The 25,073-nt window shown below is 30.2% G+C and overlaps 1 protein-coding gene and 1 long non-coding RNA gene across 2 annotated transcripts; both read left to right on the forward strand.

Annotated features, from left to right (window-relative positions):
• Positions 1-287: 287 nt before the first annotated feature.
• On the forward strand, positions 288-1,650 carry LOC117237066 (nitric oxide synthase-interacting protein homolog). Its single transcript, XM_033500680.1, has 5 exons — positions 288-585; positions 671-782; positions 850-1,250; positions 1,337-1,445; positions 1,509-1,650. Exons 1-5 carry the CDS (start codon positions 410-412, stop codon positions 1,578-1,580), a joined length of 870 nt encoding a protein of 289 aa, XP_033356571.1. The 5' UTR covers positions 288-409; the 3' UTR covers positions 1,581-1,650.
• A 618-nt stretch (positions 1,651-2,268) lies between these two features.
• Positions 2,269-24,072, forward strand: LOC117237074. The gene is made up of 3 exons (XR_004493940.1): positions 2,269-2,619; positions 22,873-22,932; positions 23,825-24,072. It is a non-coding gene; the product is annotated as an uncharacterized LOC117237074 (long non-coding RNA).
• Positions 24,073-25,073: the final 1,001 nt, after the last annotated feature.

Below are 25,073 nucleotides of genomic sequence, written 5' to 3' on the forward strand. Positions count from 1 at the left end.
GGAAAGCAAATTTAATGTTAAATCTAAAAGGTTATCGTGTACAGAGAATATATTGAAGTTATTACATCATACCACTGATCCATTATCGTGTGGAAAGAAGGATTTTCTTTTCTTCTCTAAAAAAAAATATAATATACAATTAATTTCTCTCTCTTTTGTACTAGAACCGTACAATGAAATAGGCTCCTGTAGCGTGAAATCATGGAAAATTTATTTCTAAGGGTGGGGGGAGGGTAAATGTATTTAACTAAATAGGTTCTTGTATATGCTAACGTGGAACATCTTCAGCACTTGGCCGCAGAGGGCCATAAGGCATAAACGTGAGCATTCTTGTTTCCTCTCTGTCGGTAACTAGATACACAGCAACAAAATAAATTTAGGTTAAATGGAATAAATCAGTAAACGAAACATGACGCGGCACGCGAGAAATTGTACTGCTGGTGCTGTTTATACTTATCACGAAAAAAGGAAAGATGCAGCAGCTTCAGGTTATGGTACAAATACACAAAGAGTGGGAAAAGATTCGGTTAAAGATTTTGACTGCTGTTGTCTCACATTACAACCTTGCAGAAATCCTGTCATAACGTTTGTATATTGCATTATAATCTTCATACTATATCTTATTTTAGCATATTATTACCTTATTAGGTTACAAATCTTATGTTTACAGAAAGGATGGTTATTTGTTTGACAAAGAAGCAATACTGGAATATGTCTTAACCAAAAAGAAAGAATATGCAAGGAAATTGAAAGAGTATGAAAAACAAAAACAACAAGAAGAGGTAAATAAAAATATATAAATGAAAGTGTTATTGAATATTTTGTAATCAATGTTTGTAATTTTTCAAGGAGCAATCTAATGAGAAAAGTGCTAATGAAGAACTACAGAAATTGCAAAAATTTTTAAAGGGAGAGAAAAATATCGTTTCTCGAAGTCAGATTGCAGCCAAAGAATCTGGTTCTTCGGTTTCTAATATGAGTAATGGTAAAGATAAAATGTTGCCAAGTTTTTGGATTCCATCTAAGACACCAGAGGCAAAAGAAACTATATTGCAAAAGCCAGATAAGACGATATACTGTCCTCTTAGTGGTAAACCATTGAAAATAAAAGATCTTATTCCTGTAAAATTTACTGAAGTAAAAGATCCAGATGACAAAAAGTCTCTTATTGTTAAGCAAGCAAGATATATGTGTCCAATTACACATGATATTTTAAGTAACAGTGTACCATGTGCAGTTATAAGAACAACGTATGATCTTTTAACTTTTTAATGTTTTTTGTATTGCATTATTTGTTACATATTGGACATAAACAAATATTTTATGATCTTTTCAGTGGTGATGTGATTACAATGGAGTGTGTAGAAAAAATTATTAGAAAGGATTGGATTAATCCTTTAGATAGTACAGAATTGACTGAAGCAGATATTATACCTCTTCAAAGGGTAATTGTTAAGAATAACAGAAAAAATAGGCAAAGTAGAAGAATAACATTAACTTTTTTCCAGGGTGGTACTGGATATTCGGCTGTTAATGATGGCTTAGAAGGAAAACACGAAAGACCAGTGTTACAAGCATAAAGTATATTTCTAGGTACAAAATTTTTAATATATTAAACTAATAAAATAAAGAATTAATAAAACTAAAATGATATTATTTTAATTTTATGAAAATTGTTTCACGTTTAAAAAAATTAAAAGCAAGTAAAATTTTCTTTTGTGTTTGTATATATTTTATATCCATAAATATTAGGTATAAGATAAGGTGATATTTTTAAATTTGTTAAAAAATAAATAAATATCTTGATTTTTCATAGGAAAATTTAATAATAGAGACATACATACGTCTTTAATATAGATGCACTGAAGTTGGTTTATCGTAGGAAACGTTTTTTATAATTACCTCTTCGTTGATTTTGATTCCTTAACAGCTTTACTACACTCATCACTGTTCGGTTTAATAAAAGAAATCAGAAAAAGAAATTTATCATGACGAATAAAAATTTAATATATTACATTCAACTGGTATGTATCCATATATATTAATAAATCTGCGTATAGCCACGTTCAATTTTTATAATATAGCTCTTCTTGTACGATTTTTATTCCATTCGACCGAAATTTTGCAATAATTTTGTATATTTTTCCTATATTTATAAAAAGAGAATTGTTTAAGCTGGAGTTATAATAGAAAGCACGTCACATATGTTAGCTTCTTACAATTCGAGTTTGAACTAGTCGTTAATTGATTGGAAGAAAATGATGCAGTATGAGTGGGCCAAATGCAAAATTTGTTTAGCGCGTTTTCAGTCAACGGGAAAATAACAATCCCATAATTCCATTCGCGTAGAATATCGATTCGCGATCCAATCCAGGCTATAGCTTCTGTCAGAAGGTGTCGCCATCTCAAGGAATATAGTTTTTTAAAGCATTCCGAAATTCTGGCGCTCTACCGGCCAGGCGGCAATCTGTGAGACTACGTTAGTGTTTGCTGTCGCGTAGTGCTTGCGCGCGTTCTAAACTCCGATTTCCCGCAACTGTCTTTTTTACCGGAAAATTAAGTGTCAGCATCAGTTATCAAGTGCAGAAGTCGCGATGATAGTTCACCAATAGATTAAAGGTGAGTGTCCCTCTGTTTAAGTGTGTCATTTATCGGATCGAGTATTGTCACATGTGCAATGCCACGACGGTAACACTTTAAGCATTTGGTAAGTCAGCATTTTTGATACCTTTTACGAGCGAAACAATCACTGAGCAAGATCGTTGCAAATATCAATAAGTATTCGTGGGTAACCGACGTATAAAAAAGAATGTACTTATTTTCAAATTTTAATACAGTTGTTTTTTTTATACATATTGTAATAGCTCGATTTGATTAGTTTCGCACGTAAGTTTCTAGCAACTCTGCGAACAAGTGTCTACAATAGATCTGTAAATAGGACATGTAAATGCATCGATTAATTGATTATCAGCAGCGAGATAATGTGACTGGTGAAACGTAAACGAGATTTCGACGCATTTCGGGCTTGTTCGACTTGTATCTCGTCAGACGCGAAACATTCAAAAGCAAATAAAACCGCGGTGTTACATAAGACAAACATCGTACATTAACTACACCGATATGTTTTTAAACATCAATCATCGTCCGTAGCTGATACTTTGCGTCATTTTGGTTTGTGCGTACGCGGGTTTAACGCGATGCGACTATCCCCGCTACCGGACATCGCGACATCTCATTTTTCACGAACGTGCATTTTCTGCAGATAGTATTAGCGTCGACGTATATAACTTAAACATATGAAAATCGTTCTAGATTATTTTCTAAATAAAATACGTAAAGCTCATTATTAACGATTTACAAGTCAGTAAAAAAGTATTATTTTTGAAATATTAAAATTATAATAAAAATGAAGATAAATGGAAATAAATCTATTATATAGTCGTTTATTGTATCATCTAGATCGATTTTAAGTTGTCGATTTATATCGATTTTCACATGTGTCATTGTAACTCGAATACTAGTTGATACAGTTGATCCAATCTAAACGATTAAAATTGTGATGGCAATCGCGAAGCATTGTGTATAGCGGCTTGAATGACGTATCATATGCAGATAAAACATTTTAAATAATTAATCGACAGATATACAATTAAGTGGTGAAAGTTACTTGAAGAGGACACAAGTCTGAGTGCGTTATTGTTTAAATTTGTGACTGAAATTTGTTTCCAATATAATTGAGAGACAAAATTTATTATAGCTCTTTCCGTTTCCTATCTATTTAATTTACATTCATTATCATTTATAGGTTAAACCTAAGACTATATAACATCAGGCGTAATTAACATAAAATCTATATAAACCATTCGACATACACGTAGAAACACAAACAAATTGTATTAATCATCTGACACATTAGATAAAAAAATGTACATTTATCGGTAATACGTTGGCATACAATAATAGCATCGATAATAGTACTAATGGTAAGATAACCTTCTAATGTAAACAATAATATATATTTATATATTCATATATTCATAAAAATATTAAATGTACGTGTGTACATACGTACATAAGTGTACGTTAAACCTTGTTATATCATTAAGCATATCTGTACGCTGTATACACTCTACAAAATATGTAGCGGTCGCGTATGTATTTGCCATATCCATGTTCCGGTCTTACATACACGTACGTTCATGTGTATACGTGTCATACGTAATAGAAGGATAAGCTAGGTTGACCGACCATGATGCAGAGTGCATGCGTAACAAATAGTTCACGCCGATCGCATGAAACACATACACGAGAGTAAAAACATATCATGCATGTGTTTTCGTGCACGCGTAGATGATAAGAGGCGACACGACGTTATATCATCGTCTACGAGGCGCATAGCGCATATTGCAGCACGATTGCTGCAGTTCTTTCACCCATTCGATTTTGTTGCACTATACACATATCCTATGATGAGTGCACTTGAACCTTATTTTACATGCAGGAATAAATAAAAAGAAATAGAATTAAGTTTTTCGTTTCAGTTCGTTTTTAAAAAAATTGAGTTTGGAATAAATGTTTGTAAATTTGAAATAAATACTTTATCGGAAGTTAATTATTCACTCTACTAATCACAAGTCATGGAAATCTTATTGTTTATAATCTAGGATGAGTATAAATGAATATTGTAATTGCAAAATGAAATTAATACTTATTAATTGCATGTACAATATGTATTATATAATTTGAAAATTTTATTACAAAACTATTTTAAATGTACTGTGACTCATGAACGGTAGTGTACGTAGAGATATGTACTATGTATACTTGCCAAATTTTGTTATTTGATTCTTTTGTGAACGATAGTTAAATGCAAGATATTTATTCTTGCTTTCAAGTTATTTTTGCATGTAGAATAACCTTTTACTTGGATATATTGTAACTTATCAATCTTCCGAGGCATATTATATATATTAATATTCTTATGCACGTATCAATTATCCTTTAAGTCATAATCTCTGATCAATTCTCTGATCCCAACGAGGGCTGATGGTGGTGAACCGATCATCGTATATCAATGGGTAGATGAACTTGAAATGAATAGTTGGATGCTGATTAGTCTTAAACTAAAGTTTTAATAATGGTGTATTGTGATGTAAATGGTACAAAGCGAAAGGAGGAGAACTTGCATGAAAAAGCAAATCAAGAATATAGAATACAATTTTTTCATATGACGCTTCGTTTTCGAGAAAGTTGGGTTTGAAAAATTGTTAAGTATACTTAAACTTAGTTAATTACCAGCTATGAATTACCAGCAGAAGAGTTTGAAAATGTTTGGTAAGAACTCGTCTGGTACATACACATACTAAATTTTCAAATTTATTTTTTTGGGAAGAAAGTATCTTATGAAAAAACTTTATTCTACATTTTTGTCTTATTTTCAGGCGCAGGATCACCTTCTATCAATTACTTACTCTTGTTTAGTCCGGAATAAGCCAAGTTCAAGAATACTTGACAAATTTCCAAATTCGATTTTTTCGAACACGAAGCGTTATATGAAAAAATTTTGTTGTATATTTTTTACTTGCACTAGTTTGTTAATACTCCGCATATTGTTCAAGGTATACCAAATTTATTAGAATAACGTATACTTCACAATAGATATTACATAAATCAGAAACACAAGAAAATTTTCATAATTTAAGGAAAGTAGGTCATCATAACGCTATAAATATCTCAATTTCTTTAAATTGTAGAATATAGGTAAAGGGAGAGATAGAACCGAAAAAAATAATAAGAAAATCCGTTGATTTCATTTACATAATGTAAAAATGTTAAAAAATGAATTCCATGCAAAAGGACTAAAAAGAAATAGCAAAGGAAATGTTGTATTAACATAGAGTTGATTCTTAATAGAGTAATCAGACATTTAGTTTAGGTGCTAACAATTTTATTTATGATATATAGCATGTTATTTTATACATCAAAACGCAATTAGTTTAATAATAAATGTTATTGTACGTTATACATATTTAGATCTGTAGAATATAAGATTTCGTGGATCATGCAAATACATGAACAAAGATTCGTTTTATATGTTAATTCTTACATATTAAGAATAAGATGAAGCATAGAATGTTAAAATTTTCCTAGTATAAGGTTACGTAGAAAATCTTCGACTTGTATTAAATTGTTTTATTCTATTATATCAGTCGTTATAAATCAAAGCAAACTAGAGCAAACTATTTATATCTTCCTTATAATATCTTTATAAACTTGCATTTACTTTGATACTTTTTCGAAATTATCTTTCGTTTCTTAAAAAGCCTCACAGTGAAATTTATTTCAAATTCTTGAAATCAAAATTTGCTTGAGAAGAATCACACAATATTTCTGATTTAAATGTCATTTTCATATTCTCTATTATTATGTCTTCTTCCAAAAACTTTACTTACAACTTAATAACATAAAAATATGACAATCATGTAAATAATAAAACTCTATTCATAAATTATGTGTGTTCAATAGTATTAGCATATGTATAAATGTTTTAAAATACACAATCTGTGATTTAACTCCTTTCCTCAAGACCACTTAAATGAGGAAGCTCTGTTTGCATTTAATTTAACAGCGAGATTTTTTTTTTAGAAAAATTCTAATTCGATTTTTTCATTGTTTACTAATATATACCAATAACCCATTACGTGGATAATTAGCGTTATTTCTATTCTTCCGCGATTATAACACACATTGACTAGTTACATAATTTAAATCTAAGGAACGAACATTTATTCCCGAGCGACTTTTCTCGTTAGCATGATTTTTCGACGGTAAGATTAATCTGTCGATCACTTTTAACACAGCAATAGGGAGGGCTCTTTCATTAATGACGAAGCCTGCAGGAGAGAAAGTAGGAACTAGCAGTAGTTTACTACCGTATGTGGTTTGCTTTTGTTGTACAGGCGTACTGAACAACTGACCTTCCTTTTCAAGAAACTAGTAGACACACCCGTGCACCTAAACATAATCATAAATATGTTTGTCATGCTTGTCATATACGTTAGCCACTTGTATTCTACGTTAGACTTTATCCGTACGTTTTTATTTGATAGGCAAATAAAGTCTCATTGTGTAAAAATCCATTTGTGTAATCGAAATAATTTTTACTCTTACGTATTATAAATGATTTCATAAAGTGATTACTATCATAATTCTTTGGATTCGATGCTTATTTAATTAAACTTTGTAAAAGAAATTTACTTTCTTAAAATTATTGTAAAAGTTGAAGAATTTTAATAAGTTTGAAAATTATCTATCTTTTTCTAATTTAATTGTTCTTTAAAACAGATATAGCATTTCTGAATCTGCAAGTTTTTGAATGAATGAATGAAAAATAAGTGAATCGTAGTGAACTTACCTTTAACACATCCGCTTATGTAAGGAAAATACCAATCTTTCCAAAGAAAAACTTAGAAGTGATTTCATAGTACTACGAAGCAATTGATATTTATGTGTATGAACCATCATTTTCAAACGTTTTCTTCTTGCTTCGTCATTTTCAAATTACGTTATACTAATGGATCGTGGAAAGATTCGAGCTAGTAGATCCATTTGTCTTTTTAATGCGACGCGATAATTTCCAATTTAAAGCATTAAAAACAAAAAAAAATCACCTTGTTCGGTGCAAATTATGCGAATTGCGAGGAATAGTTTCTTCTTAGCGGAAACTGTTAGCCGCGATCGCTTGTTAATAAATATATATCGATATACCCGGTCACCAGTACTTCGTACACACTTTAAACATTACGTAACACATCTTGCGTGTTTTGCGGTGCGCATTACCTCATATCAAAGCAATTCTCGAGTACAGCACGGTCATTTTCCCACCGTAGATACCCTTCCCTCTTGGTTCAAATGTGCGTGAACTTGTTTCCGTTATAGAAAAGACACTTTACAGAAAAAACACTATTTCCTTCTTTCTTACTTTTTACGACACGTAGATACGATACGCAGAACACTGTCCATACTACTCAACGTGCAATTAATTCCATTTGCAATTGTAATTAATTTGTAACATTTACAAAACGAGACTCGATCACCCTCCAGTTATCTTTAGAAATACTTTGCTTTTTAAATTCCTTATTATTTCCTGTAAGGAGGCAATATTAAACAGATGAAAGAATTTTCTGTTCCTCTAAGTATTTATATTTATATTATTCAGATTCATATTAAACAATTAAAAATTCCTTTCGCGTTCGTAAATAATGTCGATAACGCTGCTCATAGATTCCCTTAAAAACACGTAAGCAATGTAATTATTTAGTATTTAAGAAATCACTAAATACCATTTACTCAGGAGTCCTTTTCTCTCGTAAGATATTATTAATCGTTATAATATATCTCTTGTAAAGTATAGCGTTATTATTTGTTTTGCAGTTCCATATCGAGATGAATGAATTTGTTATGAATTCGTTATGGACGTATTATTACATTTCCGTTTCATTATATAATGAATCATAGGGGGTCATAAAAATTCTTAATATTGAAGGGTTTAATTATTTTTCTAAAAAATATAAATGTTAATATCGTTACCATCCTTTGGCTATAAAATTGTTAGTATTTCCTACTATAACCGTTCTCGATTAACCGTTCAGAAAAGAAAGATTTGCTATGTTCGTATTATATACCGCATTAAATTGAAATCCAGGAGACAATATATCCTTGGTAAGACAATGTTGCGGGCAAACATAGGGTTCTTTCCAATATTCGCCACGACTCACGAAACGATCTATAGATCCCAACTTGCTTGCAGTATTTACGTAACGCAATATAGGCCATGCACAAATCGGAGGGAGGGGGGAGTGAATCATCGATTACACTTGCTAGGCTGCAACATGGGCGATGGCTTCCTCGTTAAACCTTGAATAAGTAATCTGCCCCTGAGGTGATATTCTGCACAGAAAATAATTTAATACCTGAGCTTTCTTCAACGGTACGAAGATTTTCATTTTTCCAAATCGTGTGTAAAACTCGCAAATTAGCTAATGATTTTCAAATATTTTCATTTTTCTAAATTTCTTATCAAATTTCTAGCTGTGTTTACCTCGACAAAAGTTTTGTGTTAATTTAATGATAAATATAGTTAAAAAATAAAGTTGTGAATAATTTCTTAAATATTTCTTTAAAAAATCTAACAATGTGTTAAAAATTATTATTCCTTAATTATTTATTCCTTGATTTTCGTGTTCGTAGAAAAATTTGTTTTCCATTATTGAGTGAATATCAAGTATACAAACGAACGCTTGTTTTTTGCAATTATATGTCGGATTGGAAATTTGATCTTTTACCTCATAATATCACCTTATAGTTGCTCGTTGATTCTCAGCTTTATTGATCAATGATTAAATTGCAACTTCATATTAATGCTGTAATGTAGAGCAATTAAGATATCGTGTTTCTGAACAATTCAAGAAAATGAATCAACTGATAGATGAAACGCGTTAGTTTGTCATTAGAAAATTAATCTTTTTTACACTAACAATTAGAATTAATTATACTATATTTAAATATTTACGCTTTTACACATAATTTAATATTTTTATAAGTCTATTCAAATGGACAATTTTTTTATTAAATATTACTTAGATTTGTATTATAAAAATATGAAAGAGGAGAAAAAAGGAATTATTGTAAATTTAAGTACATATAATTTATGCTATACTAAGAGATAGTTTTTTTAAGTTATTGAGGAATACAAGTATAAAATATAATTTATTATAAATATTGTGAATAAGGATAGGAGGAATAAGATTGAAATTGCATGAAAGCTCAATCTCGAACAAAATCAACGGTTACACACAAATTATTTGTAATATTTGTCGGCTAAAATTAACAACTATATCTCCATGGTTTTTATTAGTTTCTGCATTTACATCTTGTTGTTCGACGATATGAATGAGACCTCTCGACCTTTTTTACCCTGATGTGTTATATTAAGTGATACTTAACGCACTTATATTTTCTCATGTACATTCGGGAAATGTGACCTAATTCCTCATATGCGTTGATTTATATTTCCCGAACATTCAGATGAGTCGTTCGGAAATTTTATAAATCACTGTTACGTGCACATTTTGAAGGAACATGCATATCCCAACATATTCTAATAAAAGATTTCTAAGAATTGGTAACGTATAATTTATTTCACTATTAATTTATGCTTAAAGGAATAATATATATTTGTTATATGCGACACGTAATATAAAGACATTTTTTTCAGAAATAATTTTCAATTTCTTAGTCAATAGTTGTAGTTTTTATAATAACTATATTACTATATACTATACTACTGTAACTATAATACTATAATACTATAATAACAAGATTATAGGTTTCTGAGTGGAAGTTATATATTTTTTGCACACATATTTCATTTTTGGGAAAATAAAGCATAGAAGCGTAAAATCCGTAACAGAGATAAGTTGCAGTAATTTACTATATTACGATATATTTGCATATTATCAGGTAAAATTGCGTATATTAACTGCACTGGAAAGACATAATTCTGAACATCATTTACGATATAATTTATAATGTTGTTATACATGTATTTTTTACATTTTTAGCGGCTTTATTGCCACATTAGATGCATGTATGTTGATGAAATTTAAATAGGAAGACACATCTTTCACACTAGCACCTTAATTATGTGTTGCTTAAGCTTGTATCATTACTATACAATCTGTGTTACTTAATCTTATCTCATTCCAAGAACTTAGATTTTGCAATTCCTCCTTCAGTTCGAATGCAAAGAAATAATATATTCTCTAATATTTCTCATCTACATTACTTTCAATCATGAGAATCAATAGTATACAATTATACTGTCAAACTTATCTTTTGCATAATTCAAAGAATGTACATATATTTTAATACATATCGAAAGTAAACTCGAAGAAAAATAAAACAGTATAACAGTCAACACTTTTATGAATTAATTCTTCGCAGAGGATTAATCTGAAAGAAAGGGGCAAGAATAATTCAATTAAGAGCAAGGCTGTTCTTATGACTAAATATCAATAAATATCCAAAAGAAGAAATTGTCTATTATTTGAATAGAAGAAGCACGAATCATACAAAAAATAAATAATTTAAATTTTGATATAGCACTTACTTTCCAAGAATGAAGCAAACATAGATTAGGTGATCTAAAAGGATTTGCTTATTTAATTCTCAAACTAAGTAGTTTAACTTTAATGCAATTTTCGAATCTTTTCATTTCAATATCGTTTTCGTTATATTATGTTTTAAGAAAATCTTTAGCGTGAAAATCACATATCGATAAATATTTCTCTTTATTTTCCTGAAACTAAAGAAACTTTCTAATGATACAAAAATGGGATTTGGTTAAAAATAGGGAAAGCAATGTAGGAGGGTCAAATATGAAGCATAAAAGCGCTAAATGGTAAATTCTAAAAGCAACACCTTAAGAACCAGCTGCACACGTGCTGTCCATACACTAGCGTCGATCCGCCACAAGAATTCTCGAATGTTTTGACCCGGTGTGCATGTTTCGACAGCAGTATGACCCAGTCAAGATCGCCAACGGCGAATCCAGCTAAGCAGAAATTGCTACAGTACATAGATTCGAAAAGGTCAAAGCATTTGAAATGCAAATAGCATTTCTCCTGCAAGGAAATATAATACCGGTCGGTGATTGCAGAGACGCGAGTCCAGTTGGCTAGCGTAACATCATTTTATGTTTGATAATTATTTGCATCCCGCGGCTTAGAATATCAAGTTAAATTCCAAAACCATTGGCCGAGTCACGTCTCAACGCATGTTGCATTCACTACCGGCTTCACTTTCTCTACGATATGGCTCACCGTAGTCGATACGTAGGTATCTACGTTCGCTTTGAATTCTTACGATTTTGTACTGCTGACCGATATTCCTTCCATTATGTATCAAACGAATTCTTATTTGAACGATCTTCAAATACACGAAGATAATTGGATAATATTATATTTAGTTGTACGAAAAATTTATAACGTGTTCGATGGTTCATTTATTTTATCACATTCTACATTTTATATATTCATTTGACATTGAAGAGAATTATTATGTAACTTTGGAAAATACTACGTGCTACTTTTAGTTGAACATCAAACGCACCAATTAGTCTGATTTTTAAACAAGAACAATCTTCTATTTTAAGGAAGAACAGAGAAAAATTGTTTGATATTTATCAGTTTGTTTCATTTGCTTCATTAATTTACATTAATTTAATTTATATCTTATGACGATATTTTGAATGATTTAATCAATTACTGAAATTTATATTTGAATATAAATTTATCAGATAATTTTCATCTTCGTGTGATCGATCTTGATGTATGTAATGATTGGATAATATTTATGAATTTAAATAAAAATGTATTCGATACGCATTCGCCTGAAAAATGCGTGACATTACTACAACAGAGTCTAGTGTGGGTCTGATATTCTTACATTTTTGCACTTCTCTCATAACGGAACCCTAAATAAAAACTACGAATTTAGAAAAAGGATGTCGAAGAATATAAATATTTTTCACAGAGGAAAATATTAATATTTTAATCTGTGTTGAAGAAAGATAATTATCTTTTTTATATTTTTGTTTATTTATGCATCGAGTCTTATAAATATTACAATTTGTTCACGTATGTGTACGCTTGATACGTTTTGTTTCTATCTTAGTTTATAGCTTTAAATTAAATCTTAATTCATTAATATATATAATATGATATAAAGTATGTAGATTTCTGTATGCATATCTTCTATACGCGTTCTTTGGTTCCTTTATACAGGGTGGTTGGTAACTGGTGGTACAAGCAGAAAGGGGGTGATTCTACGCGAAAAAAGAAGTCGAAAATATGCAATAAAAATTTTTCTTTTGAGGCTTTGTTTTCGAGAAAATCAACTTTGAATTTTCGTTCGGTACGCGTGCACTTCATCGCGCCTCGTTATAACGGATGTTACTGTATTTTGTGAATTTTTGTATTTACTGTGAAAAATTTTTATTCTATATTTTCGACTTCTTTTTTCCCATAGAATCACCCCCTTTCCGCTTGTACCACCAGTTACCAACCACTCTGTATATCCAAGCAGGAAGCTCTCGGTTTTATGGTTTTCTTTATGAAGTTCGCCAGTTCGCATTTGTTTCACGGTTTTTATCATTATTATTTCTGTTCATTTCTTATTTCTGAATGTGATTTGGTCTGATTTTTGTATACATTCCTAAATGTTACATTTATTACATTGCCATTTTCTATTTCTTGTAATGAGTTCGTATTTCAGTATCCAAATTGCCGTAGTTTAACCGTAGCTGGGTGACTCAGTTTCTCTTTTTGTTTGATGTTTTATCGTCCATCGCCTCCAGCTTGTCCCAGAATTTTCTCGGAAATGGAAAAGTAGTACATATAGGTATGTTTAATATAGGATTGTGGTTTAGTGATTATAGTCTAGGAATATAATCTTATATAGGAATGTGAAAAAATTGCTATGCCAATGAATTAACTTTATGTGGGAAAACAATAAGCACTGCAATGTAAATTACACATTTTGGAATATGATACTTTTAAAAGTTGTGATTATGTTTAAACCCAATACATAAGATTGTATCTTGACTATAGATTTTGAAGTACCAATTGATTTTCAAGTAGATAGAGTCGTTTCCATATCACACTGCGAGTCAATAATTGCCAAATGTTAATCCAACATAACTCGTGAATATTTTAACGAACAGCATAATATTTTGCATTTACGTATTGTAAGATAATTTTCAAAGCAATAAGGAAATACTAAATTACACTTTCCATTTTTTACAGAAGGACAGTTGCAAAATTCACTACGTTCAATTAATTCCATGTTATCGTTTTATCGATTAAATATTTTTAAGTATTTTTTTCAATATGACATAAGCATAGTTTTTAATTATAAAAATATTACTTGCCGGGATGCTAAAAAGTTGTTTGTCCTAATAGCTGTATACTGTGTCTTATGATCATAAAACAACCTAACAACTTCCAGTTTTTACGTTAGTCACTGAAATAAAAGAACGGTAGAAAACTAGTTTATTTTCGTTGCATAACTATAGAACTTTCGTAACAGTGTGAATTCATTGATCATTAACACCATAAAATAAAATTGTAACAATAATTTCGATAAGTTTAATTATTCCACTTTACATGCTTCTAATCAAATTTTGTCCTGTTGTATCGTGTAAATTGCATCTGTATGAGAATTGAAAATTTTAGGATAGTTTTGTAGTTATAACACAGTGTATATTTGGTTTCTACAAAACTTACTTAATTACATCTGTGGACGCAACAAGATCTTTTCGTTCTTAGCTGTTTTATATCAAATATCTCCTTTTAGTCATGAAGCGATATTAAAATAAAATGAACAAAAATGTATTTATTGTGCTTTCTTTGTGACCTTCATGTAAAGATCAATTTTCGTCAATTTTCTGATTTTTATATCTCTCGGTAGCTAAGAACAAGTATTTTACTATAAAATAGTTGAAAAAGACTATAAGCTGATAGATTAGAATACGTATGGCTCTTGGAAATAGGTGATAAATTCAATGTCAAGTAATAAATAAAAGTTTCTTACAATGTCTTGCAATAAATAATAACAAATTAATTTAATTATTAGATTAATATAGCACGATTAATATTAATGTGCGTAACTAATCTTATTACTATTTTTTGAATGTTCAGAGTGTGACAAAGATACGTACGTATTTAATCCCAAAATCAAATAGAAACATCATTTTGTCGTGTACTTGGTTGGAATTTTCAAATTGCTGTTCTTTATGAAAGACGTTTTACGTTTCTTCCCTGTGATTTCCTACCGAAAGAAATATTCTCGCTTACTTGTACGTACTATACGTACATATACAGGGTGGTAACTGGCGGTACAAGCGGAAAGGGGGTGATTCTACGGGAAAAAAGAAGTCGAAAATATAGAACAAAAATTTTTCGTTTGAGGCTTTGTTTTCGAGAAAATCGACTTTGAATTTTCGTTCGGTACGCGTGCACTTTATCACGTCTCGTTATAACGGATCTCACTGCAAATTTAAAAAAAATAAAAAAAATAAAGAAAAAAAATTTTTATTCTATATTTTGGACTTCTTTTTTCGCGTAGAATCACCCCTTTTCCGCTTGTACCACCAGTTACCTACCAACCTGTATATTACAAAATGTATAGATTGATTTGCAATTTCTTGTCGCAAGATATCGTAAACTTGTGCAACAGCGTCGAAAAAGCGAGTCATACAATGACAAGAAGGAAGAAACGATCGTAAAAACAATGCATTCCGTTGGAATGGTGATCGATCGTGCGTTCTCGCGGAAGTCGATTCTTGTGTCGCGTGTGTAAAACGGTTCGAAAGATAAACGAAGTCCAATTGCCGTGAAGGAAGCTTCGCAAATATTTAAAACGGCCTTGCATGTGCCAATTCCTGCAAGTTTTACGTCATAGGTCAAGCACATAGGGGACACTGAAAGCGAGTCGCACTATCGGTGCACCGTGCTTCGAGTTCATTACGTAATGGCGCATTGATAAGGAAATAAGTTAGTCGCCTTGACATTGCCGGATCGTAAATACGATACAGTTGTTCTTACTGAAGATTCTTGCATCGTTGTTTCAATAAGAGTGAGCGCGACCTGTAGAGTCTAACACGAGTAACAACAGCGCTGTGAATCCTTCGAACATTCCTGCATGACCGTCGCGAGTCCATTTTCTGACAAAATGTAAATTCTCGTCAACCGGTTATCACTGATATTCCTAGACTAATTGTTTCACTAATTGAAATGCGTAGTTTACGTAATTATTAATCGAATCTATAATGATTATGATAATTATTAGAGACAAGCCTCTTTCCGTGAATGAGAAAATCGGAGAATCTGTACTTAAAAACCAGAGAAACTCATTGGAAACCGCGATATATTTAAGTTAATCAAAGAATTTATTATGTAATCGCGTTAACGTGAACCACAAGCCGGCGCAGTGATCATGTACAGAAGTTACGATGATTTTATAATAGCCAAATAGATTGACCGTATTATATCATAGAAATACGCATGACTTGTACACGTAACAGCTTGATCGGTTCTGTTGATTACGTTGCATTACATTGTATGCATATGCCTATGTGTTTGCACGTGTATGCAAGACCTTATTAGGTTCTACCTAGATATTACGTTGAGGAATTTGTTCCTTCATTGAAAATGTCGAAATTCTTGTTGCAGCATCACGAGAAACTTGTTTCCGATATCGTGCAATTTATGTTTGAAATATGACCAGATCAAAATATGTGTAAATCATAATAATTATTAATATGCTAAACAAAAAAAAACTTTAGGATTATTCATTTACAAAGTATTATTATTTTGTAAGATATTTAATATTTTGAAAACTTTATTATCTAAAATATTTATATTATATGTCAAATATTTTGATAATTTTATTATCTATTATTTATAATTATTACTTAAACCTGCATCTTTAAAACCACACACGTATGCTAGGAAAATTAAACATCGTTAGTAATTTTCCTATCTATCATTTATAATTATTACTTAGAGTTCTTGTTATAAATTATACTATTTATATTGTTAAGTTATGCCAGAATTGAATATTTCTATAAATTAACTGCAGAGTGTTTATTAAGAAAATTCTTAGAACTACAACAACTTTTGTGCTATCTTCGTTTATGAGTAATAATTATATCGATAATGCCTAATACTCTTTCGACAGTGACCTAACAATGTAAAGATCCGCACACTATAACTGCTGGCTTGTGAATACTACAATAGGTTCGGAAACTCGAGGATACAGATGTTCAAAAGCGGACGAAGTGGTGCATTGTATGAAAAGATTCTAACGACCCTTCATTGGCACCTGACACTCTTGTATGTTTGTATAAATATAATTCTACCATAAATATAATAAATTGAGTATTTAGGTTGAGTCAATTCAATCTTCTACAATGACGATAGCATAGTAATGCAACGACTTTCTGACAGTTTATTTTTAATACGTGTATTAATTAGACGACTCAAATTATCTTCCTTATATTTACTTATTTGCATTAACAAATCATATTAATGTTTATTTTTTCAATAAGAACGAATGATCATATACTATAATAATATGTTTTCAAGAATATTAATTTTAAGTTAATATATGAAGGTTGGAAGAGAGAAAAGATCATGAGTCAATTTTCCTATTTTTACAAGGAAATATACTAAATTTTAAAGTTGTTTCCCTGTAAAAATAGGAAATTTGACTTATGATCCTCTTCTGATTGTCAGTATCAAAATTGTCTTTTTATTTGATTTTGAAGATAAATATTGAAATGAAGAAATTTTGAAGAAATATTGAAAATATTAAACTACAGTGGTGTTAATATTAATATCGCAAGATTTCGTGAATTTATCAGCTATTCGTAAAAGTTTCACACTTTTTTACCTAACAAGCTTTTTTCGTTTTCTCATAGTCCGTAATCTGTTTTCTAATCATAAATTAACAAAAAAAAATCAATAAAAAATTATTTATCAGTATATTGCGACAAAGAAGAATCCGAGGAAGGAAGAAAAAGAAAAAGGTGATATAAAAAGAGTAAATATTTATGTCGTATAGCTACATTTAATGACCGACAATCTTTGTAATTGCTTTTTTTAATACAACTTTTTCAAATAAAACACACTTCTTTTTCTAACAAATGACAGTAACTTAAGATCCCTGACAAAATGTTTCATAATGGATAATAAGAATTTCTATCGAAAAAAATTTGTCAAAGATTAATAATATAGCAAATATATACGTTAATATATTTAATGTGCAATCACATTTTTTAATAAAACTTTTTTTGTAAAAAGAGTTATTTTGAGCTAACAGTGAACTTAATAAACTCGTACAAAGCAAACTTTTTTCTATGAAATTATGTTGGTCCATCCGACAGAAATTCTACGATATACATGTTGTATCGCTTAATTTGGGACGCACGTATGAGGCAGAAAATGTTTGATAAAGAGGCGCGCGCAAGAAATAACTTGCGCAAAATATTTCCGCCGGAAGCCTGTTTTGCTTTCCCATCCTCCTTCCCGGTCTCGATGTTCTATATCACCATTGTTTAGTGAACGAAAGGGCCGTTTTTATGACTCGCCAATGCGACGATAGGGGATGTCGTCGACAAGACATAATCTGTCAAGCGCAGGCTTGATGACGTTTATATAATCACGTGGTTAAACGTACTGTTGTCAGTACTCTTATGTAACTGGAATTCAGCAGCATTCTCCGGAAAAGCACGAAAATGTGTGCTATGAACATGCAGTATTATTTTGTTATTTGCGCGTGTTTGTTTCTGCGCTATACACGTGTGTATATAAATATATTGCATTAAACCTTTTATATCCAGAAATCGAAACCTTGAATTCCAAAAGAGAGCGAATCCACCGATCCAACATTTCCAGAAAGTCACTTTCTTTTACATTTACTTTCTTCAATTCATTATCAACCTTCTTAAGTTTTTTTATCAACATTGTTTATGCATATATTTTCACTATGTTTATATTTTTAAGTTACATAATCACCTTCTATGTAAAAAGGTTTGCAAAATCGTAAAAAAGATTCTATATTGTTTTGGAAATCATTAGGTAATTTATTTTGCATTATACCTAACGAAAAGAGTTTATTAAATTTAATCACTATCCCAAATTTTACTTTCGGTGCTATTCTTGGCAGGTTTCTCAATGTATTCAGTATTAAAGTTTCGAATTATGGATAATGATCTAGATCCACCGATGATAAATACTTTATCTCGTGACATTTTGCAATTTCCAGTGCATATTGGCACACTATTGTTAACTTGTATTACGGATCGAACACTGATATTGGATCTTCCTTTAAATTGAAACGAGTGCATGATTAAAAACTACCTAAAGGAGAAGTGAAATTTTTACGTTATTTTAATATAGTAAGCTAAACAATCTGAAAATAGATAGAAGGTAAAGTTACTTGAATCACCGAACTTTCAACTTTTTGAAATTCCACCTTGAGCTTTGTACAAAATAACATGATTTGTTGTAGATTATTAAACACCATTAATCATTAATATAATAACAAGAGTAAGGAAATATCGTGTACTTTAGGTCTAGCAAGAGAAAATATCAATAACAGAAAGATGATTCGAATAACTCTATGGTAGTCAGGGAACATTACAATAACAACTAATAAAATAAGGAACAAAATAACTGGCAGAAATAAGATGATACACACGCTACTAAATTATGATAATTAAAACTGGGGATATTAACATTAGTTAAATAAGCTTCTTTTCTTTTAATGAATGAAAGTTATATTTTCATAGAAAACTGCGACCATCGAGTTGTCAATCTATACGATTAATAACAAGTTAAATAGTCTGTTTTCAAGTAGATCGCACTATTATTATCGCTATTATCTATTATCTATTATCGCTCAACTGCTAGATGAGTTATTTTACCTTGACTTAGAGAACCTACTTAACAAGTAGATTTGTATTGTTTTTAGAACATGTAGCTTTAAATGTAATATTGTTGCAAATTTTTATGTAATCCCTTAGTCAAAGAGTAACAATAAATACATACAACTACGTGAGCGTAAAAGACATTCCTATTTACTATTTCACAACTCGTTCACTGTACTGTAATAAGAAATGTGGATTTTTTACGCTACGTGTTATCTTCATTTAAGATCAAGTTTGATTAGGTTATGTTACAGAAAACATATATAATATCGTCAAAAGTACGGTAATCGATAGTTTCTTTTACGTATGAACGAACAGATTTGAAATTCTTTACAGCCTCAAATAATAATTTCAATGTAATATACAGACACGCTAGTAATGTTAAATAATCTGTTGTATGTTATTTATAATAAGTTGCGAAAGTATTTGAACACTTGCTGTCAAAATCTTCTATGTACATATATATTATGTGTATTATATAAAAGATTTGAAAATTCGGCTAACACTGTAATGAAATAGAACTATTATGGTTATACTAACAAAATTTGAAAGCAATCTGATAATGTATTTAGAAGTTACAAGATATTTATTGCAAACACTAATATATATTTAATGAAATCAGAATGCAGCAGAATTAGAATAGCCATCTTAAAGATATAAATGGTTCCACTGCGTAATATACGTATACGTACACTAAATATCTTTTAATTTCTACGTATATTTCCGTATTTCTTCCAAACTTTATCAACGTAATCATAATAGCTTTTTCTTTTTCTTATCATTCTAATTAAAATTTACGTTTCGTTTGCAAAAAACATTTCGCAAATTGGTTTGACGTATTGTAAATAACAGCATATGCATATAGGTAATTTTCCATTGGTTCGTACCTTCAAATATCTCGTTTACGAGCAGATATAAGTAACTGTTGGATAAGTGAAACTATTTAACGATTAATGATAGTTGAATCATTCGAATTGTTTTTACGTAGTCTTTTCAAGATAGATGTACTATATAAACCGAGTGCTAGATTATTTGGGTGGCTTTCTATTCGTTGTTTATATAAGATGTTAAAAAAAATTGTGTTATTTCTATACACAGAGGTAGGATCACAATAGTTATTATTTTATTGAATGGATAAATCTATCCGTTCTGAGCCAAAAAAACCTTTATTGCAAGCGTTTACAGAAACTAGGGATAAAAACAAAAAAGCATCTTAAGCCTATCGATTAAATCTATCGATTGTAACTAGGATCATCCTCTAGTTACTATTTCTTATAACTAACGCATCTGCATATAGATGGCGAGCACGAACTCACGTTGTCATTTTCAACAAAGAAGAATCTAAGAATTTAAAAATTCGTACTATTCACCAAGAAGAACAAACAAAAGTCGAATCAACATTCAATCCTTTGGACGTAAAATCGATTACCATTCACGAACTTTCGATTTTGTTATGAATGAGTTTCTTCGTCGAATGTAAACAAAGAGATGGACTCAGAAGTACGTTAGCTTAAGGTTATTAGCACAAAATTGTTACTAATATGGATAGAGATTACTTCATAAATGTAAACTAAGTAAAAACGTTCTTTCTTATAGTAAATGTTCGACGTATTTTCCTTCTATTGCAACGCAAAACTCATATCTACGTATCATAGGTCGTTTGTGTTGACAACTTTGAGTTCTCTTAAACATATCTTTTTGTTTACGTTCAACGAAGAAACCCGTACAAGGAACAAGCTTTACGACATTGAATGGTCGTAGATGATTTAAGGTAGGTTAATTGAACATCTTTTGCCCCTCTTAATCAATACAATAAGCCTTTAAAGTCTAGGATTCTTTTCTTAACACCTTGTATTTATTGGCGAGACGTGTGATGGTTGCCAACGGATTCGAGTAATCATAGTAGTTTGTCTCATTACAATGTTAATGAAATTTCATTTCATTTATAAAATACATTTATAAAAAATATTTACAAGTCCCAGAATACTTTTGTAAGCTACATTGTTCGTGCACGATTTGATCGTATTCCTTTTACAATATTTATGGCAGTTGAAGAAGTTAGTAATTTATTTCCTTATTGATTGGTCACCTCACGGGTGTTCCTTAATTTGACGTCCTGCGCGTTTAAAGATGAGAATCGTTCGTCGTGTTTCGTTTACGTCTGAGCAAACAATTCGGAGCTTAATTAACAAGTTATCGAGCCAATTAAAAAAACGTACAATTGCCCGAAGGAAGGTGATCCTCTAATTTGACTTACGATCCTTTTGCCAACGTTATGGATGTCGGCGTTTCGTAAATATTAATTTCATTTTCTTTGTTAATAATTGTCAATTCAAACTATGCATATAAAATATTTTCTATTAATCTACTAACGATTAAATAGTAAAGCAACGCTTTGTAATTTATCGAAAGATATTAAACGAAGTAATAAATCAGAGACACTGAAAAAGGACTTCAACAATCTAAAAAATGAAGTTCATCATAGTGTTAAACAGTTTTCCAGAATTTAGAAAATTATAGTATATATGCGAAGGAAGGAATAATGGTGAAAAAAACATTTAACAAGTTCTTGGAATTTTCTTTTTCATAAAGATAATGTTAGAAAACAAAATGTAAATTTATTGGCAAAAAATTGCAATTAAAATTTTGCATTAATACGATATTGATTCTTCATAAATCAGTAAAAAATGAAAATAAAAGTCTTATTATTTTTTTATATAGCACATGAATAATTATTGCGACGCCAATTAGACAACAATTTTATTTGCGACAGATATATCTATTAAATAATTTCATTTAAGATTTGCATTTTGTTTGTATCGTATATTTTCTTTAACGATAGCGTAGTCTTTCAAAGTACCACGAGTCTACTCAAATCAGATTATTTATAAGCTGAAAAACATACGTAATATGAGCCATTCTCATGGAACGATATGTCGTTCCTTGCAATTTAATTGCTGTCTAACACATATTTCGTGTTCCAACGCCACATCGTCTATACTGGACGTAATATTAGGCTTCTTTTGCGAAATTTATTTAACGTTCACGTTTCTGGGACGAGTCTCAAATTTTCTACACATCGACAAATTCGATAGAGGGTTTGAAATAATTCTTACAAGTTTCTGTTATAATCAAACGTATACGCGTCCTTTTTTTCGCATGTAATAAATCGATTAACAATTATTTAACAAGGAAAATAACAATGAAATACGATTATGTCTTGATAATGTTCTTTGAAAAAGTTATTATTAAAAAATTTATTTATGTACGTTCTTAAAATATTTTGTAAATCGTGGCATAATCAAACATTTTATTTGCAGATAATTGGGCCATGCAGCCAAATGAAGGGCCAAGTGGAACTGCTCGAAGTAGATTTGAGGGTATGCTTACTTTTCTCCATAATTTTAAGATAATATATAGATATATTGAGTTTTAATATTTATTTTAACAAATTACTAATTTCGTCAATTAAAAGAAATATGGAACTATATATCATATATATATACATATATATATAAAGAAAGTGTGTGAGAGAGAGAGAGAGAGAGAGAAAGAGAGAGAGAAAGAGAGAGAAAGAGAGAGAGAGAGGCAGAGAGAGAGAGAGAGGGAGAGAGAGAGAGAGAACTATCACATTATCAGAAATAAGTCTGGTACATATATCAACATTTTACTATTTACGATATTTACTATTATTATTAATTCTCCGATTGATCTCTTAATTGCCCGATTTTCCATCTTTTATTACTTATATAGTTTTCAAAATATTCTTAATAGATTGACTTATCATAACGTCGTAAATGTTAATTTATTACATTCCGTTTTATTACTTATTTGATTTTTGAAATACTTCCGAATAGATTAATTTATAATATTAATCATAACTTATTACACGCTTTTTAAAATAAATATGAAATAATTCACATTTAGGCTTAAATTTTGTCATATTATATTACTCACATCCGATTGTTTGTATATTTGTATAGAATTGATTTTAAACAAAAATACGTCGACATAATTGTGTGCATTATATACACATATTAATGTAATAGTAAATCACGTGACTTTCTGTTACATAATATAAATGCACAATCATATATTATTAATTAGAGGAAAGAATTTGTAAATAATGAAAAACAAATTATTAGAATTAAAATTAAGAGAATAGTAAAAGGATAGATGTGTCAAGAGTTTCGAATTATAGTAGGTAGTTACAGCTCAGTACTTGTTCGTTATATGAGCATAATCAAGGGACGAAAGAATATGTTTTCACAGGATACAGCTTTTTCCGGAAAAATATTGAGTTACACAAGATTGACCAGTGTTATCTTACCAATCAACGGAAAGAACTGATTTTCGGAATCTCTGGTCACTCAGGAATCGGAGAAAATAATTGATACCTTGATGTGCTGCTAGTAACTAAAGAATACTGAGTGAATGTATCTAATAGATTCTATCCGAGTAGACATCATTAATTTCACTATGTAAAATAACTTGATAGGTGAAACTTGATTCCCATACTCTTTAACAGTAAGTTAATTATAGAAAATGGAAATAATCGTAAATCAATATATAGAAAATTCAGATTAATTTAGGTATCGTAAAGCTTTGAAAAAATAATTTTAAATGTCTGCGTATTTATTATAACATTATTATATCTGTAGGATAAAAAAGAATAGCAAATTAATTACTATGAGAACACGATCAGATACAATACGATACAATATAGAACAAAATATAGTCACATGCCTGAAAATTAAATAATCGAGCTTGCAATGAGTAGCTATGCCTATGGCTTACAACAGTACCATTTAAGGTTTCAGAATGAAAAATATGTAATAAATATATGATATATAAAATATATAATAAATACATGTATGTATACAGCGAGTCACAGTACCTACTCACATCTCTAATTTGAACAACTGATATGTTTTTACGATACAAATTTGTAATTTCTAATCAATGAAAGTCAGTTAACGAGCATTCTCATTGCTAAGAATTTTGTATTTTGTATTATAAAAAGATATGAATCGTTCAGGATCAATGATTTGGTGGTACCAATACTTTTCAGAATGATTTACTGTGCATGTATACATATGCGAAAGTCATAATCTTCAATATCAATCATCAGTTATTTACATATTGCATACGAATATATCACACAGCATTTTAAAACTCTAGGGCATAATCGAATTAAGATTCTTATCAAATGTCACAAATTACAAATTACTGTCGTTAGTAAAAATTTTTGCGTGACACGTTGACAGGTTTTATAATATAAAATGAAATTTTGCGCGCCAGTTTTATAAATCATAAATTATCCCCTTATTTTATTCGACGAAACGTGATAAAATTGTAAGAAAGAGATATTCACGATAGGCAAACTATGATGCAAGACGGTCCAGAAAGAGAATCTTTCTATCGTTATGAAATAAAATCTCTGTGGTATAAACCATCTTAAAAATTTGAAAACGCGACAAATTCTTCAACGAGAGATCGCACTTGCTGCAATTTTTCCCTG

The sequence above is a fragment of the Bombus vosnesenskii genome, unplaced genomic scaffold (genome assembly GCF_011952255.1).
Source record: "Bombus vosnesenskii isolate JDL3184/JDL3185 unplaced genomic scaffold, Bvos_JDL3184-5_v1.1 scf7180000013355, whole genome shotgun sequence".
NCBI classification, from domain to species: Eukaryota; Metazoa; Arthropoda; class Insecta; order Hymenoptera; family Apidae; genus Bombus; species Bombus vosnesenskii.